The sequence below is a fragment of the Amorphotheca resinae genome (genome assembly GCF_003019875.1).
Source record: "Amorphotheca resinae ATCC 22711 unplaced genomic scaffold M430scaffold_7, whole genome shotgun sequence".
NCBI classification, from domain to species: domain Eukaryota; kingdom Fungi; phylum Ascomycota; class Leotiomycetes; order Helotiales; family Amorphothecaceae; genus Amorphotheca; species Amorphotheca resinae.
The window spans coordinates 866670-885453 of record NW_020194477.1 but is presented as its reverse complement, the minus strand read 5'-3'; the positions used below and the strand labels follow the sequence as shown (position 1 = coordinate 885453).

The 18784-nt window shown below is 32.9% G+C and overlaps 2 protein-coding genes across 2 annotated transcripts; one reads left to right on the top strand and one right to left on the bottom strand.

The window, feature by feature from the left end:
• Positions 1-842: 842 nt before the first annotated feature.
• M430DRAFT_102614 (hypothetical protein) lies at positions 843-1034 on the bottom strand (the record flags this gene model as incomplete). The annotated part of the gene is made up of 1 exon (XM_024860810.1): positions 843-1034. A coding segment is annotated over one exon (192 nt), but the record flags the coding sequence as incomplete, so codon positions are not given.
• A 4299-nt stretch (positions 1035-5333) lies between these two features.
• Positions 5334-8076, top strand: M430DRAFT_103043 (hypothetical protein; the record flags this gene model as incomplete). Its single annotated transcript, XM_024860837.1, has 2 exons — positions 5334-5396; positions 7975-8076. Coding segments are annotated over 2 exons (165 nt in total), but the record flags the coding sequence as incomplete, so codon positions are not given.
• Between the last annotated feature and the right edge of the window lie 10708 nt (positions 8077-18784).

Below are 18784 nucleotides of genomic sequence, written 5' to 3'. Positions count from 1 at the left end.
CCCTTAAGAAGTACCTACTCTTTTATAAGTATAAGAGCTCTCTTTTAATATAGATCTATACTAGTAAAGTTAGACTCTAGGCTTTCCTTTTTAAGCGTAGAGTACTAGAGGTAGCGACTCTCTAGTACCCTTATAGTAAGGCCCTAGAGATAGTAGCTTACCTAGTCCTTAACTACTAGTAGCTAGACTAATAGTAGTAGGCCTTATAGTAAGCGCTCTACTTAAGAGCGCTATAAACGTTCTGTGACTTTATAGTAGTAATAAAGAAAGGTAAGAGCGCTTATATACTAATCTGTTAGCTACTATCTACTAGCTAATTCTTATAGTTCTATCTAGCTAAGCACTACCTAGTAGAGAAGTTATAAGAGAGAGAGTAGCCCTAGCTAGTAGCCGGCGCCTTACTAGTGCCTCGCTAGCGTCTTATTAGTATGTTTAGTATTACTAGGCTAGAAGGTTAAGTTCTAGTAAGGTAGTAATAAGGACCTAGCGCCTTAGTAGCGCTATAATAGTATAAACGTAAGTAGTAGTACGTAGGTTTTTACCTAGCTTTAGCACGGTTTTACTACGTGATTTATGTAGTATAGAGGTTCTGTATATAGTAAGTATAGGTAGTAAGAACAATAATAATAATATATATTAAACTTAAGACCGAATCCCTTTTACTATATAAGATACTATATATAGCCTTTATTTAACCTCTTATCTACTATTTTCTTAATTTCTTATTTCTTTTTACTATTAACTATAACTACCTCTAAGGGTAGTAAAGGCTGTCTTTTATAAAAGTTAGTACTCTTAAGAGCTAGTTCTAGGTATACGACTAAAGACATATTATATACTTACTAGTGTTCTAAGACCTTTAGCTTATACGTATACTTACTAACCTTCTTTAGTACCTTAAGTAGGCCTACCCTTTGTTTGTCTAGCTTCTTATTCTTTTCTACTAGGATTAAGTACTTTTTATATAAGTGTAAGTACACTTTATTACCTTCTTTAAATACTATTAGCTTATGCCTTAGATTATAGTAATACTTTACTAATATTACTACTATATTAAGGGCATTAGCTATTGTAATATAAGCTTAAGGGGTCTTAACTACCTTACTCTTGTCTATAATTAGCGTGATTATATCGTTTAGTATAAATCTATACACTACTTTATTTAGCGATTTACTACTATAGTACTAGCTAAAAGCAAGTTGTTTAGATAAAACTATAGCTCTAAGAGCGCTTTATACTAGAGTGTATTGTCCTTAAGTATATTAAGGTAATATTAAAGAGTAATCTTTATTGTCTAATTAGTTCTTTTACTCTAACTGTTAGACTATAGGTAGTATACTATTAAGTATAATAGCCTTGTTCTTAATCGTAAGAATATAGCTGTCTATAATCTTACTAAAAATTATAGACTATAGTCTATAATTATTACTTTTAAGGGTCTTTAATCTAGATCTATTAGCTAAATTACTACTATAACGCCTTATTCTACTACTATTTAGGTTGATTTACCTAAGATAAGTGTAATCTTCTTTATTAGCTTGTCTATTATTATAAGAAGCGTATTAAATCCTTCTTTTAATATAGGTAAGCCTACTATAAAATCTAAAGTAATAGTATAGAATAGTATAAGTAGTGTAAGGATTAGTTATAGTAAGCTATATAGCTTATGTCTAGTAGTTTTGTATACTTGACACTTAAGGTAGTACTTTAAGAATAAGTAAAAGTGTTTTAATATCTATAAGATAAAGAAGTTTACTATAATAATTTCTACTCGACATTAAAGGCGCCTTTAACACAGTAAACTACACACGCCTTCTCTACACTCTCTAACACCTAGGGTTCCCTATGTAGGCCGTGCAGTAGGTGTATAGCTTCCTTACTAATTAGACGGCCTGTCTCTTCTTTAACGAGGAGGTAGCGCCGCCCTAGAAAGTTACTATAAGGGTACTATAAGGTTCGCCCTTCTCTCTTATCCTCTTCTTCCTCTATACTACTAGCTTGTACACGCTACTATAAGGTTATACAGGCCTTATTATAGTAGGGTTTACTAATAACCTTAACCTCTTAGCTTTTAGTAGAGACACGATAGAGACACGCCGATACCTTAAAGGGGCGTAGTAGATATATAGCTAGTAGTCGCGTATAAGGAGGATAGAGTTCGCCTTAGAAAAGAGTAAGCTCCTTTACCTTACCTGCGTACACGCCGTACTAACGACGCCTGTCTACCTTAACAGCCGGGTTATACCCCTAGTCTAAGAGACGCGCTTTCTAAGAGTTTAGATAGATTAGAAGCTTAGATAAAAGGGCTACCTTAACGCTATTAAACAAAAGTTCGCTACCTAGTAGTTCGCGCTTATAAGGCTCGCCGCGTCCGCGTAAGGATATAGCCTACTACACGTAAGGGAGATCTATATAAAGGTAATCTAGAGTGCTATAGTATACAGCATAAGGGTCTAGTACCGCCCCTTTAGGTAGCGAGCTAAGGGGATTATAAAAGACCTTACTATAAAGTAGTTATAGTACCTTTACGTCGTTATAAGGGCGTACTAGGTAATACCTGTCTAGTTCCTTAAGTCTAAAACAGCTACGCCCTTACTTAACCTCTACCTTAACAAGTAAGTAGTAGACTTTAAACAACGTCTTAAACGTATAAGTAAGGGTAAACTTATATAGTCTATCTATAACAAGGTAGCGACCTGTCTTTAACAACGCTAAAGACACTACTACGGCGCTACTATAGTACCGCCTTATACGTTACTTAAGTATAGGACAGGCCGAGCCGCGTAGGCAAAGGACTAGTATAAGGACTCCCCTCTAGAAGAGACCTTATAAGGGAACTAGAAGGTACAATAGTCTTAATACAATAGCTCGCTAGTATACTACTAGGGCGCCGCCCTAGCCGCGCTACCTGCCCTCTTAGTAGATGCCCTTAAGAAGTACTTACTCCTCTATAAGTATAAGAGCTCTCTTTTAATATAGATCTATACTAGTAAAGTTAGATAGAGTGGCTTTTCTTTTTAAGTATAGAGTACTAGAGGTAGCGACCTCTTAGTGCCTTTACGGTAAGGCCCTAGAGATAGCGGCTTACCTAGTCCTCGACTACTAGTAACTAGATTAATAGTAGCAGGCCTTATAGTAAGCGCTCTACCTAAGAGCGCTATAGACGTTCCGCGACTTTACGGTAGTAATAGAGAAAGGCAAGAGCGCCTATATACTAATCTGTTAGCTACTGTCTACCGGCCGATTCCTATAGTTCTATCTAGCTAAGTACTACCTAGTAGAAGAGTTATAAGAGAGGGAGTAGCCCTAGCTAGTAGCCGGTACCTTACTAGCGCCTTACTAGCGTTATATTTAGTATTACTAGGCTAGAAGGTTAAGTTCTAGTAGGGCAGTGATAAGGACCCGGCGCCTTAGCGGCGCTATAATAGTATAAACGTAAGTAATAGTACGTAGGTTTTTACCTAGCTTTAGCACGGTTTTACTACGTGATTTATGTAGTATAGAGGTTCTACATGTAGTAAGCATAGGTAGTAAGAACAATAATAATAATATAATAATTTCTAATATCTTATTATAGCCTAGGTACCTATACTTATAGGCGTTACTAAATACTTTCTTTAAATAAGCCTAAGGAATATAAAGACGCCTAAGATATCTATTAATACTTTTATAAAATAAGAGTCTATCTTACGTTTACTTAAAGAGTAGCTTTACTATATCTTTACTTAGTTTCTTATTGTCTTATAGTATACTAACTATCTATAATAGCTTAGTATCTATTACGTACTTGTTAATTATATCTTACTTAAAGGTAGGGTCTATTTTAACTAGGGTTACTATATAGTAAAACGCTTCTTTTACAAATAGTATATCTAACTCTCTTACTTTAAAGTCGTTAAGGACCTCTTTTATAGTTAATAGTTAAGATAGTATATCTAGTATAATGTTAGCTTTACTAGGCTTATATTAAATATTAAGGTTAAACTTATATAAATACTTACTTATAAGAACTAGTCGTAGATTTAACTTCTGTATTAATATAGTTGTTATAATATCTAACTACTTAGATATGTTATATAGCGCGCTATAGTCTATAAACACTATTACTAGTTAAACGCGTAAGCCTTTAATAAACCTTATAAGCTTACGTACTATTTATACTATAGTATATATTTCTAGCTTTATTAGCTAGTACCTTGTCTTTATACTACATAAAGTACGTAATAAAAACAAGACTAGCTTAACCTTAGTCTATAAAGGGTACTTATTCTTTCTTACTATATCGCCTTATATATAGTACGTAACTACTTTAATCTCTTTTTACTTAAAGGTATTAAAATCTATAAACAGCTATCTATTAGCGTTAAAATAAGTAAGGACTTAAGGGTTTATAAGCTTCTTTTATAATTCTAAAAAAGCTACTTACTTAGTACTTGTTAAGTAAGTAAAAGCCTCTTTTACTATAAAGCTCTAGTAGGCTCTACCCTTTATTAAGGCCTTCTTTAAAAGCTTAGTCTTACGTGTCTATAAGAGCTCTATAATCTATATAAAATATAGTACCTTATTTTATATCTAGCTAGCTATTTTTAGATAGCGCTTAAGCTATTATAAGTTCTTTAGAAAAGTAAGCTTTACTATTACTATAACGTGTTCTTCTGTTGTTAATATACTAAAAGAGTCGACTTTCTGTTCTAGTATAGTAACTAACAAAAAGGTAATAAAGTACTTTAGCCCCTTTAACGTAATGTTTACTTATATAAAGTATGTAAATACTTCTTATATATAGCTAATATAGTCTACTAAGGTCTTACTTATAATTACTATATCGTCTATAAAGGCCTTTACAAATAATTTTATATATACTATTAGTGTATTTACTTACTACTAAGTATAGAATAAAGTATTATAAAAGCCTATAAGCGTATAGTTAAACGTATATTAACCTATATATATTACTACTATAAAGTAGTAACGCGTCTTTAAGTAATTCTACTATTAGTAAAAATAGCTTAAAGTATTAACTACTACTATTATAAACTTATAGCCTTATATTATTTATAAAATATCTTCTTATATAGGTATTAGGTATATATCTAGTATAACTAGCTAGTTTAACCTATAAATATTAATAACAACTCTCTCTTTCTTTTTACTATTTAGTATAGTCCTCTAGACTATAAACGTAAGGTATATAAAAGGCGTAGTATAAAAGGTTTTCTTAAGGTAGCCTTAACTATAAGGTTGTTAAACGTGTCTTCTAGTACCTTATAGTCTTTAACGCTAAGTAAGTAAACCTTTACTTTACTTAAGATCTTGTCTTACTAGTTGTATTAAAGCTTTACCTTTATCTAGTAGTCTTTAAAGATATTAACAAAACTACTATTATTCTAGAGAGAGTCTAGGAACTTGTCTAGTAGCTATAATAGTTAAGTAACTGTTAGGTACACTAACACGTAAGACTATAATAGCTTAGAAATCAAGTATAGAGTAACTACGTACTACGACTAAGGTAATAGTAGGCGTTAAGGAGTATAAGAATAGAGGAGAGAGAGGTAAAAAGAAAAGGGGTTTAGAGATTAGTCTATAGTAAAAGTAGTAATATACCTTTAAATATACTATAACTGTCTATTAACTCTTACCTCTTTTACTTTATAAAAATATACCTAACATTCTAATCTCTTTCCTTTACTAAAAGGTTACAGACTGTTAAAGTAAGAAGTAATAACGTAGACACGACAAATAAACCTTAATAAGATATAGGCCTCTTTTTAAGTAACTCTTTAGAATACCTCTTTATAAGTAGATAATAGTAAACCTAGTACGACTCCTTAAATGTTAATAGAAATCCTTTCCTTAAGTAAGACTAAGTTAAACAAGAGGATCGCCTAAGTAAGGGTAGAGTAGCGCCTTAAGTAAAAGTAAGACTACCTTATAGCGCTTAAGAAGAGAAAGGCTCCCTTAATAAACCTATACGAATTTAATAACCCTTCTAAAGTAGAACAGCCCTTTTAGCGAACTTATGTTAAAGAAATAAAGAAGAGCTATTATAATACCCTTTTTATTCTACTAAAAAACAAGATATATACTAGTATTACGACCTTCTTATTCGACTAGAAAACAGAGTTTAATACCTATCTAGAGAGTTATCTAATAGATACTAAACGTGTTAACGCTATAGTAGTAGTACTAAAGGATTATATTAAAGAGCGCTAAAAGTCTTTTATTTTCTTAGAAAAAGGTAGATTAGTTCTTAATGTAACTTAAGAAGAAATAAAGGCGTAGCTCCTCTATAGTATTATAGATAAGGGTACTTACTCTCTTAAAGTAGTATTAAAACTCTAAATATTAACTTAAAACTAAAACAAGACCTTTAGGAATTTCTTTTAATAGTATAACTCTCTAGTTATTAAACTCGGCTACGCCTTCTTAGAGATGTTCTGTATCTACCTTCTTATTAATTATTTAAAGCCTAAGTTAAGGGCCTATATAGTAAGTAACAAGGTCCTAGATACCTTTAAGGTAGTTAAGGTAGTAGTGTTAAGAAAGGAAACTCTTATTTAGACAAGGTAACAAAAAGGCTCTTACAGAGCCCTTTTAATACTATACTATACTAAGAAAGGCTCTTCTTATAATCTAAAGACCTTATTTATACTAGTAAACACATAAGGGGCATCTAGTAGCTAAACTTTAAATACGTAAAAGGACTCTTCTAGTGTTACAAAAACCCTTTTAGTAAGTAAGGTATAAAGTAACTACTACTAATACTAGTAGCCTGGTTATTAGGCAAATTCGTACTTACTATATAAATACTCTATATATAGTTAGTCTAGGCATACTTACACTTAGTACCTTAATAAGGCCGGTACTTTAGGCGCTAATACTATACTAGTAGCCTGTTACGTTACGCCTAAACAATAAGAAGAGAGACGACCCTTAATAAGTATTTAGGTAAAGATACGTATTAAGGGTAGCTAAGTAGCTATACTAGCCTTACTAGACTTAAGAGTAGAAGTTAACCTTATCTACTTACAACTATTAGGACAGGAGGTACTATAGTAACTTAATAATTATATTATAGTGTCTTTACTATTCTAGAAAACGATAACAAGCTTTAGATTATATAATCTATTTGTTAAGGCCTAAGATAACTACTTAATAGTAAGGCGATATTAAGGTAGATTTGTCGTTACTAATATTAGAGACTTAGATATTATACTTAGATTTCTATAGCTAGAGGCTATAGACCTAATCGTTTTATAAAAGACCTAGACGTTTGTATACCTTACGTTATCTTTAATAGTCTAGCTATATATAATAAAGAAAGAAATTAGGAAAGTAATAAAAGAAGCTTAATTTGTAATTATAGTAATAGTATAACTAATTATAGTCGACCTAGAATCCTTAAGTAAGAAAGAACTATAAGAAGAACTATAAGAAGATAGTAAGGCTATAGTAACCTTACCTAGTAAGTACTAACAATTTATAGACGTCTTCTCTAAGAAAGGGGCTAGATCACTACTTGTAATTAATAGCCTTACTTATATAATAGACCTTAAAAGAGACGTAGTACCGCTATATAGCTAAATCTACTTACTTATAAAGGTTAAGCTAGGTGTCTTATACAAATATTTAGATAACGCCTTAGTAAAAAGATAGATCTGTCTAAGTAAGAGCCTTACTAGTACTCTAATACTATTTGTTCTAAAGAAAGGAGAAAAGCTACGACTTTATGTTAACTACTAAGCGTTAAATAGTATAACTAGAAAGAACTAAGCCCTTATTCTATTAATTAGGGAGATCCTTAATTAGCTGTCGTAAGCCCGCGTCTATACTAAGCTTAACCTATATAAAGCGTACTATTAAGTTTGTATTAAGGCTAGTAATAAGTAGAAAACGGCTTTCTAGTACTAATATAGTTACTTTAAATACTATATTATACCTTTTAGGCTAGTAAACGTACTAGCGACCTTCTAGTCCTTTATTAATAAAGTACTAGAGAATCTTGTTAATAATATTTATATTATATATCTTAATAATATCCTTATCTACTCTATAAATAAAGAAGAGTATATATAGTATATTTACTACGTCCTTAAACGTCTCTAATAACATAACCTTTATACTAACCTCTTAAAGTACAAGTTTAATATAAAGTAAGTAAGTTTCCTAAGATACGTTATTAACTTATAAAGAGTTTATATTAAACCTAAGCGTGTCTCTATAATCTAAGAATAGCTTATTCTTATAACTATAAAGGACATTTGTATCTTCTTAAGGTTTACTAGGTTCTATAAGTACTTTATTAAGAATTATTTAAAGATTACTATACTACTAATAAATCTCTTTTAGAGCGACGCTACTAGTACTATTACACTAAGTTCTAAAGCCCTAAAGGCCTTTTACAAGTTACGACTAGTCTTTATAAAGGCCTTTTTTCTACGTTACTATAACCTTAAACTACTTACATATATAGAAACAGATATATCTACTTATACTATTAGTACTATCCTTTTATAGCTATAAGAAGGCCGCTAGTACCTTATTACGTTTATTTCTAGAAAGCTAAAGGGGCTAGAGCTATACTATAATACCCTTAACGCTAAGTTAATAGCTATTGTTAAGGCTTTTAGGTTATAAAGGCTATACTTAGCTTATATATAAAGTTTAGTATTAGTTTTAATAGATTACCTAAACTACTATTACCTCTCTATAAAGCTAAAGTTGTTATAGTAGTAAGCTAGATAGCTAGAAGAACTTTTTGTCTTTAACTTTAAGATTAAATATAAGGAAAGTAGCTAAAACCCTACTAATAAGTTATTATAGTAGCCTAACTTATAAGATCCTAATAAGTAATTAAAGGCGTAACAAGCTCTCTTAGTAACTTTCCTTAATAAATTCTAGGTAAACGTAGTTACCTTAGAAGCTATTAGTCTTACTATAAGGCTTGTTTAAAACAAAGCTTTTATTTCTTTTATCTTTCTAATTCCTTTTGTTCTTTTAATTCCTTTTATTCTTTTTAAAGGTCTAGTAACCTCCTTAACGTATACTATCTTAGTAAAATCGCTCTAGTGTAAGAGGCTAGACTTACGCTAGCTAGTAGACTAAGGCGATCGTAGGTCTTAAAGACCTTACGCTTTTATTACTAGAGTATTAAGTCGTAAATTAAACACTCTTATACTAGTAGAGAACTTTACTTAGAGTTAGGCTAGTAAGAGTAATAGCTAGGTAATAGTAACGTTAACGTTACTACTATTACTATTAGAAGCCCTTTATAATATATAGTAAAGGGACGCCTTTATTACTAATAAAGAGTAGAAGAAGTAGTAAGGTAGCTAAGGCACTACTAGGTCTTTATAGACATTTAAGGATAATACGCTACTATAGTATTATAGACGTATATATATACCTAATAATCTAGGCTTATATAAAGAGTTACTAAAGCTTTTTTATAACGTACCTACTATAAGGTACTAGAGAGTTAGTAAAATAAAGAAAAGGCTTTCTTAATCCTTCTTTTAGCCGAGTCTTAATAAAGACGTCTACTATTACGTTTCTACTTACGCTATCTATTAAAGAACAAAGGTAAGGACTTATCTACTATATAGTAAGTTAGTCCTACTCCTTATTCCTTCTAAACCTTAGTAAGAGATCTTACTTAACTTTATTATATAGCTACCTTACTCTTATAACGTAGTAAGTAAACTATATAACTTAATACTTGTTATTATAGACTAATTTACAAAATTTTCCTTATATATTCTAATAACTAATTGTCTTACTAGTAATAGACTAGTGTCTCTCCTAATATACTACGTTATATAACAATTTAGAATTCTAGACAGTATTATCTTAGACTAAGGCTCTCTCTTTATAAGTAAATTCTAGAGTAGTTTTTACTAGTACCTAGTAACATTATAGCGACTTAGTACTACTTATTACCTATAAACAGACAGGTAGACAAAACAGTAGAACTAAGCTATTAAGTATTACCTTTAAACTTACTATAGCTTTGTATAAGACAACTAGGTAACTAAGCTAGATCTTACTAAATTTATATACAACACTTTATAGTACTCTATAATAAATGTAACACTATTATACGTACTATATAAGTACTAGCCGTAAGGTCTTAAGGACATACCCTTAAACCGGTTAAAGCTAGTAGAGGCGCTAGTAGCTAATACGCGAGTAGAGTAGCTATAAAGTACTAGCTATAAAGAAATTATTATATTTCTTTAGTATTCTTAAAAACAGTATAAGAAATAGTATAACTAGAACTAGAAAAAGATTTTATTTAAAAAGAGAGACTAAGTACTCTTATTAATAAAACACCTAAGGTAACGTTAACTCTCTAAGAAATTTATAAATAAGTATATTAGCCTTTACTAAATTAAAGACGTTATTAAGGACTATAGACTTACTTATAGACTACGCTTTCTTTTGTTAGTACGGCTATATCCTACCTTTCTAATTACAAGTCTAGAACCCTATAAGGTATAAGAAGGTAAAGTCCTTATAAGCCTAATAGACATCCTAGTCTTAGATAAAGAAACATTTAAAGTAAAAGCTATTCTTAGCTATAAAGGCTTATAAAGAAACAGATTTTATCTTATAAAATAAAAAGAGTATAACGATTTAGAAAACTTATAAGAACTATAATAGAACCTTAACAATAGTCTATTACTACGTAAATATAAGTAAATACATTAAGATTACTAATAAAAAAGTATATTAGTACTAGCGTCCTTATAGTAAAGTAAGTACGACTCCTGTATTTATAGTATTAATACCTAAAACCTTAGGTATCTAAGAAAAAAAAACTACTAAAAACATCTATCTAGCGTCCTATCTGTTAAAGCCCTTATAAGCCTTTATTAATATTATTATTATCTAGCCTAAAGAAAAAAAACAACAAAAGAAAAGAAAAGAAGCCTAAAGCGCTATCCTAGCTATTAACCTCCTTATAAAGTACTATCGACTTTATTATTATATAGCCTAGTAAAAGAAAGGATCTAAGGCATAATTCTACTAGGTAAACAAGCTTTAACCTATGTTTAAACATTATTTGTCCTTAACGTTATTATTATTATTATCCTTTTTACTATTATTTTCTTTACTATTACTATCCTTAGTAGTATCTTTAAGTTCTTTACTACCTTCTAATCGTTATAGATTATAGGCGTACTACCTTTAAATTAGTAGCGACTTTACTTTAAGAAAGGAATACTTATAACTTTCTTAAAATACGTTACGTACCTCTTAAAGATAGTAACGTAGTTACGTTATACTTATAACGTATCTTTAGTAATCTAGTTTCTTTAATCTACCTTTACGTTTACTACTATTACGACTTTGTTATAAATCTCTAGCTACTTAGTAATTTTAGCTAGATAGACTAACTTCTTCTCTATCCTCTCTTTCTTCTTTACCTTATTACTTTAAACTTACTTCTTTACTAATATTATAGACTAAGACTTTAAATACTAGAGGCTCTTTTTTACTAAAGTTTAGGCGCTCTAAATTATAGCCTATACGTATTAGCTTTGACTTCCTTATAAACAACAAGCTAACTTACTTTATCCTTCTTTATAATCGCCTTCTAAAGTTTGACCTCTCTAGCTTAAAAGGTTGTAACGACCTAGTAACGTTAACAAAGCTACGACATAAGAGCGTCGCCTTAAAAGGGGTTATACTTATAAAAATGTACTCTTTTTTTAAATTTTTATAATAGACGTACTTTACTAACGTAGCTACTATACTATTAGGCTATTACTCTTTACTAGAAAGGAATACTTATAGTCGTTATCCTTATACTTTAGTAAGGTACCTTATAGGTCTTATAAAGCTATTTAGTTTAAGTATCGCTTATAAGCTACTAAACACTTTGTTAGTGTTATGTTGTCGTTAGTAGTTTAATTAAGGTTTGTTAGAAGTTCGTTAAAAGAGTTGTAAGAAAGGAAGAGCGTAGTAGCGTTATATTTATATAAAGTAAAAAAAAGAAAAGGAGACAATAAACTAGTAAAAACAAGTCTCTATATACCCCTTAGCGCTATAAGAAAGGGACTAAGTAAAGAAGGATAAAGAAAGTATTTTTCTATATTTACTTAAAAAATATAATTATAAGTAATATAGTTTAATCTTAATTAAAAAAAAAAGGAACGGTCGTCTACGCCCCTTACTACCCTAAAAACTCGAAAATAAACAATAGAATCAAAATCAGTACCTTTAGATACCCTCTAGAGTGCTAGCAGACTATAGGCAAGCCTATAGTAACGGATAGTAGGTGTGCTAGACTTAAACAGAGCTAACACTACCTACTTACAGGTAGAAGCTAGTACTCCTATACCTTAACTAAGAGCTATAGTAAGGAGCTAGAGAGTAGTAAGGGTAATAAGGACGATAAGACAGAGAAAATCATATAAAAGATTAAAGCCTACGTAATACTAGGTAAGGAAGAAGAGGCGTCGCGTCTCTTACGCGACCTTATTACTATAACGACGATAGTAGTAGAGACAAGAGCTACGAACACGACGACCTCCTTACGTACCCCTAGGTCCCTTTCTAACGATAACCTAGTAACGATTAGACAACTAAGAACGATATTAGAAGAGGCCTTCTAGAGGCTAGTAATAATAGCGGCCCCTTAGGCTACCTACGCGTTAGTAGTAAGCTAGTACCTAACAAGAGTCTAGGTTATACTAGAAAGGCGGATTAGGGAGCTAAGGATTAGGGCAGATAGACAGATAGAAGACCTAGTACGTCGTAGCGCTATTAAAGTAGTAATAGCGGCTAATATAGTAATAAAGGGCGCTAAGGTAGTAGCGACCTACTAGCTACTTAGTAGCGACACTATCCTTACGTTTAAAGAGGCTATACTAAAGAACGTGATCTAAGATTAGGGCTAGGTATAGAGGGCGTTTAGGCCTACGGCCTAGCTTTACGAGAGTAAGTTCGCTATAATCGTAAAGGGCCTACTAGTAAAACAGATTATATAAGTAAAGCTAAGAGCGTTACTAGTAAAGATCTAAGCCTATACGCCGTATGTTATAAAGGTTAAAGTTAAACCTGTTAAGGCCCTTATAGTAAAGTTTATAATAGTAGTACTATACCTCTAGAGCACTAACGCGGTAACGCGCCTATACGAACAAGGGTTAATCTAGTAAGCCTAGATCTTTAACTACAAGCTGTATTTAGCCGACCTACGAATCTAAAGATACTTCTAGTACTACTAGTTTAGCTACATTAGGCGGTTCTATAAGAACTAGGCCTAGTATAGCTACTATATAAGAGTAGCGTACCCTTAGGGTAAAGAGGAGTACCCCTAACTTAATAGTAGAAAGAGATACGTTAACTATAGTAGACTATACGCGGCGTAAGACTGTTAGTGTCCTAAGGCCCTTAAGGCAAAGGAGTAGGTACATACTGTATATTAACAAAGGCCTAGACAGTTTAAGGTATCTAAGAGTAGCTTTACTAGCCAGGTACCTAGTGTTACACTAGTGTCTTTATAAGATAGCGACAATAGCTACTAGATCGTAGTATATAAAAGACTATAGACAGGCAATAGTAAGAAGCCTATAGTAAAGACTTTAGTAAGGTAAGGGCGCCTTTTTATTAGGGCACTAGACACTATAACAGTCTAGAGCTACGACATTATAAAGATGTTAAGCTAGGGGGCTAACTAAGGGTCTAGCGACCTCTTTATAACGTAAGAATTATAGATCCTAGACTCTTAGTAATAAAATTAATAATAGTATACTAGAACACTATAAGAAGGAACAGCCTTGCCTTAATAGTACTTTATAATAGCCGTAAAGTCAACGTTATAGTAATTTAAGAGCTATAGTATAATACTTAGATAAAGACAGTCTACTACCTAGTATAGGCAAAGTACCGGCAGGTCTATAAGAGTAAAGGTAGAGTAGCTATCTACGTCTATAAGTAGTACTTACCTCTTACTTAAGTAGTAGAGGCAGGCGTTAACTAGTGTTACGTTACTCTATAAGGAGTTACTGTCTAGTTAATATACTCGCTAATTCCTAACTCCTTAGGCTAGGCTAGTCTTCTCTAGCGGCTTACTAGAGAGGACCTAAAAGGGCTATAGATCGTTATAAGTAATATAAACCTTTATTACTTGCTTTAAGACAGAGCTAGTAAGACTACCCCTAAATTAGAGACCCTTCTCTATCTAGCCTGTAGGTAGTAGCTCTTACTACGTACACCTTAAGAGGAGCTAATACAGTAGTAACATAACAAACAAGACTTAACGATTAACTACGCGTAGGTTATAGCGACGCTCTAGTATACTTATTAAGGTAACCTAGGGTATAAGGGATCTAACTACTGTACCTAGCTAATTAAGGTTATTACTTAAGTAGAGGATTACTAGGAGAGAGCTATAGAGGCACTAGGATAGAGCTAGACCCTAATAGACAAAGAACTAGTAACGATTAAGGCTAGGAGGCTCTATCTCTCCTTAAAGCCGCTAGATATACCTTATAAGGTCGATAAGGCAGTTAACTTACTTACCTCTTAGCTTGTACGTACTATAAACATATCTACCTTAAGGAAGAAGGTTAACTAGAGGCGTACTAAGCCTTAGTAGAATAGTAAGGTCCTTAAGGCCGTCTAGTAAGTACAGGTAGCGCGCCGTTAATACGCTACTACCTTAACTAAGCTCTACTAGCGCGACCTCTAGTAGGCTAGTACTTATTAACTCTATATAATACAAGACGTAAAAACTAGAAGCTAGCGCGACGCCTTTACTACTACCTTAAAGGACTAACAAAAACTATAGAGTCTTAAGAGGTAGGCCAGGCTCTATAGCTATATGTTCCTAGAACCGGCCTTACTCCTGCCTCTTTAAGGCGCTAATAAGAAGGCACTAGCTATAAGCTACTATAACAAAGTAATAGTATTAGGCTAATAGTTCTTTCTAGAATTAATAGCTAATCTTAGTAACGTCGTTCTAGACCTCTAGAACGAGTAGTACTAATAGTTTACTATTAACAACACTATAATAGAGGTAGATATTACTAACGTTCTCTAAAAGACAGGTACCTAAAAGGTGCCAGGCCCTAACCTACTACCTACTAGCTTCCTTAAGGTATATAGGCGCCCTCTAGCCAAGCTCCTTATAGTAATAGTAACTACAAGCCTCTAGCTAAGGTACTTCCTTACGTAGTTTAAAGTAGTAAAGGTAGTAGTACTATACAAGCCTAGAAAGACCCTTAAGTAGTAACAAACCGCTAGGGCCTATAGGCTAATATTACTCTTAAACGTAATAAGTAAAGTAATCGAGTTAGTAATTAGCTAGTACTTTACTAAAGCCGTAGAGTCGTAAGGGCTCTTCCTAAAAACACAGATAAGGAACCAGCTATAGTACTTAATAGACCTTATAGTTAAAATAGTAGTCGACGCTACGTATATAGCGTAGAGCTACAAGGCTATAGCGTCCTTTCTTTAACTTAATATTAAAGGCGCCTTTAATATAGTAAACTATACACGCCTTCTCTATACTCTCTAGTACCTAAGGTTCCTTATATAGGCCGTATAGTAGGTATATAGCTTCCTTACTAATTAGACAGCTAGTCTCTTTTTTAACAAGAAGGCAGCGCTACCTTAGGAAGTTACTATAAAGGTGTTATAAGGTTCGCTCTTCTCTCTTATCCTCTTTCTCCTTTATACTACTAGCTTGTACACGCTACTATAAGGTTATATAGGCCTTATTATAGTAGGGTTCGCTAACGACCTTAACCTCTTAGCTTTTAGTAAAGACACGATAAAGATACGCTAGTACCTTAAAGGGGTGTAGTAGATATATAGCTAGTAGTCGCGTATAAGAGGAATAGAGTTTGCCTTAGAAAAGAGTAAGCTCCTTTACCTTACTTACGCCTACACTATACTAACGACACCTGTCTACCTTAATAGCTAGGTTATACTCCTAGTCTAAGAGGCGTGCTTTCTAAGAGTTTAGTTAGACTAAAAGCTTAGATAGAAGGGCTACCTTAACGCTATTAAACAAAAGTTTACTACCTAGTAGTTTACGCTTATAAGGCTTACTACGTCCGCGTAGAGATATAGCCTACTACACGTAAAGGAGATCTATACAAAGGTAATCTAGAGTACTATAGTATATAACGTAAGGGTCTAGTACCGTCCCTTTAGGTAGCGAGCTAAGGAGATCGTAAAGGACCTTACTATAAAGTAGTTATAGTACCTTTACGTCGTTATAAGGGCGTACTAGGCGACGCCTGTCCGGTTTCTTAAGTCTAAAACAGCTACGCCCTTACTTAACCTTTACCTTAACAAGTAGGTAGTAGACTTTAAACAACGTCTTAAACATATAGGTAAAGGTAAACTTATATAGTCTATCTATAATAAGGTAGTAGCCTGTCTTTAATAATACTAGAGATACTACTATAGCGCTACTATAGTGTTACCTTATACGTTACTTAAGTATAGGACAGGCTGAGCTATATAGACAAAGGACTAGTATAAGGACTCTCTCTTAAAGGAGACCTTATAAGGGAACTAGAAGGTATAATAGTCTTAACACGATAGCTTACTAGCACACTACTAGGGCGCTGCCCTAGCTACGCTACCTGCCCTTTTAGTAGATACCCTTAAGAAGTACCTACTTCTTTATAAGTATAAGAGCTCTCTTTTAATACAGATCTATACTAGTAAAGTTAGACTCTAGGCTTTCTTTTTTAAGCGTAGAGTACTAGAAGTAGCGACCTCTTAGTGCCCTTATAGTAAGGCCCTAAAGATAGCGGCTTACCTAGTCCTTAACTACTAGTAGCTAGATTAATAGTAACAGGCCTTATAGTAAGTACTCTACCTAAGAGCGCTATAGACGTTTCGCGACTTTATAGTAGTAATAAAGAAAGGTAAGAGCGCTTGTATACTAATCTGTTAGCTACTGTCTACTAGCTAATTCTTATAGTTCTGTCTAGCTAAGCGCTACCTAGTAGAGGAGTTATAAGAGAAGGAGTAGCCCTAGCTAGTAGCCGGCGCCTTACTAGCGCCTTACTAGCGTCTTGTTAGTATGTTTAGTATTACTAGGCTAGAAGGTTAAGTTCTAGTAAGGTAGTAATAAGGACCCGGCGCCTTAGTAGCGCCGTAATAGTGTAAACACAAGTAGTAGCACGTAGGTTTTTACTTAGCTTTAGTACGGTTTTACTACGTGATTTATATAGTATAGAGGTTCTGTATATAGTAGGCATAGGCAGTAAGAACAATAATAATAATATAGTTTAATCTCTATAGCTACCTACTGTTAGTATACTATCGACCTTCTAGTAAGGGGTAATAAAGGATTTCTAAAAGTAGTAAAAGGGTAAGGAAAACTAGCGTACCTAGGTAATATAGTTAGTACTACGTATTAAGGGTCCTATAACTACCTAGCGACTTACTAGTACTTTACTATAATATGTCTTAGCCAAAAGTAAATACAAGAGGCATAAAGTAAAGATCTAAAAGTACGATATATAATAGAAATCTTATAGTTTAGCTACACGCCTTTACTATACTATAAAGTCGCTACTACTCTCTTTTCCTTAACACTACTAGTTATATAGTTACGTATTTATTTATTAAGTTATTCCTTTATTCTAGTAAGGAGGGATTTAAAGGCTATATCTAGGCCTAACATAGCCTCCTTATAATCTAATAGCTACTTATAAGCTTTTAAGGATAAAAGCTAAAAAGAAAGGATACTATATTAGGTATACTAATACGTAAGACTATAATAGCTTAGAAATCAAGTATAGAGTAACTACGTACTACGACTAAGGTAATAGTAGGCGTTAAGGAGTATAAGAATAAAAGAGAGAGAGGTAAAAAGAGAGGGGGTTTAGAGATTAGTCTATAGTAGAAGTAGCGATATACCTTTAAATATACTACAACTGTCTATTAACTCTTACCTCTTTTACTCTATAGAAATACACCTGACAGTAACCTACTTAAGTAGTCTATAAATACAGTAGTTACTCTACTACTATACTTTAACTTTATAGCTATTATCTCTAGTACAATCTTTAGTTTCTTTACTTATAGCGTCTATAGTACAAGGTCTTATAGCTTCTTAATGTCTTTTGTAAGCTAAAAGTAGTTCTTATAGTTAAACTCGACTAGGTTACCTAATCTAGTGTCTTTTTTAATTACTACTAGTTACTTATGTACCTTTTTATAGTATCTTAAGTAAGGTTTAAACTTAACTTAAGATTATCTTAAGTAAGTAAAACTAGGTTAAGCCTAGTTTAAGCCTAGTTTAAAACTACTTAGAACTTAGCTTTAGGTTTTAGGCTTAAGGTTTAAGGCTTAGGTTTAAGGCTTAGGTTTAAGGTTTAAGGCTTAGGTTTAAGGCTTAAGGCTTAGGTTTAAGGTTTAGGTTTAAGGTTTATACTTAGAACTTATACTACTACTACTATATAGTATTATTCTAAAATCACGTGATTTTATATTACGTGACTAAGCTAATAGAGTTAGCTTTGTTTACATGTAAACAAACGTCCTCTACCTTCGTAAATCCCTTCTACCTGCCAGCCCTCTATAGCCCTCGACAGCCCTTTATTCTTAACAGCCCTTTATACCTTTACGAATACCCTCGACAGCCCTCTCGACAGCCTTCTGTTCTCGACAGCCCTTTGTTCTCGACAGCCCTCTGTGCCTTTACAAATACCCTCGACAGCCCTCTGTTCTCGACAGCCCTCTATGCCTTCGCGAATACCCTCGACAGCCCTCTGTTCTCGACAGCCTTCTGTTCTTAACAGCCCTTTGT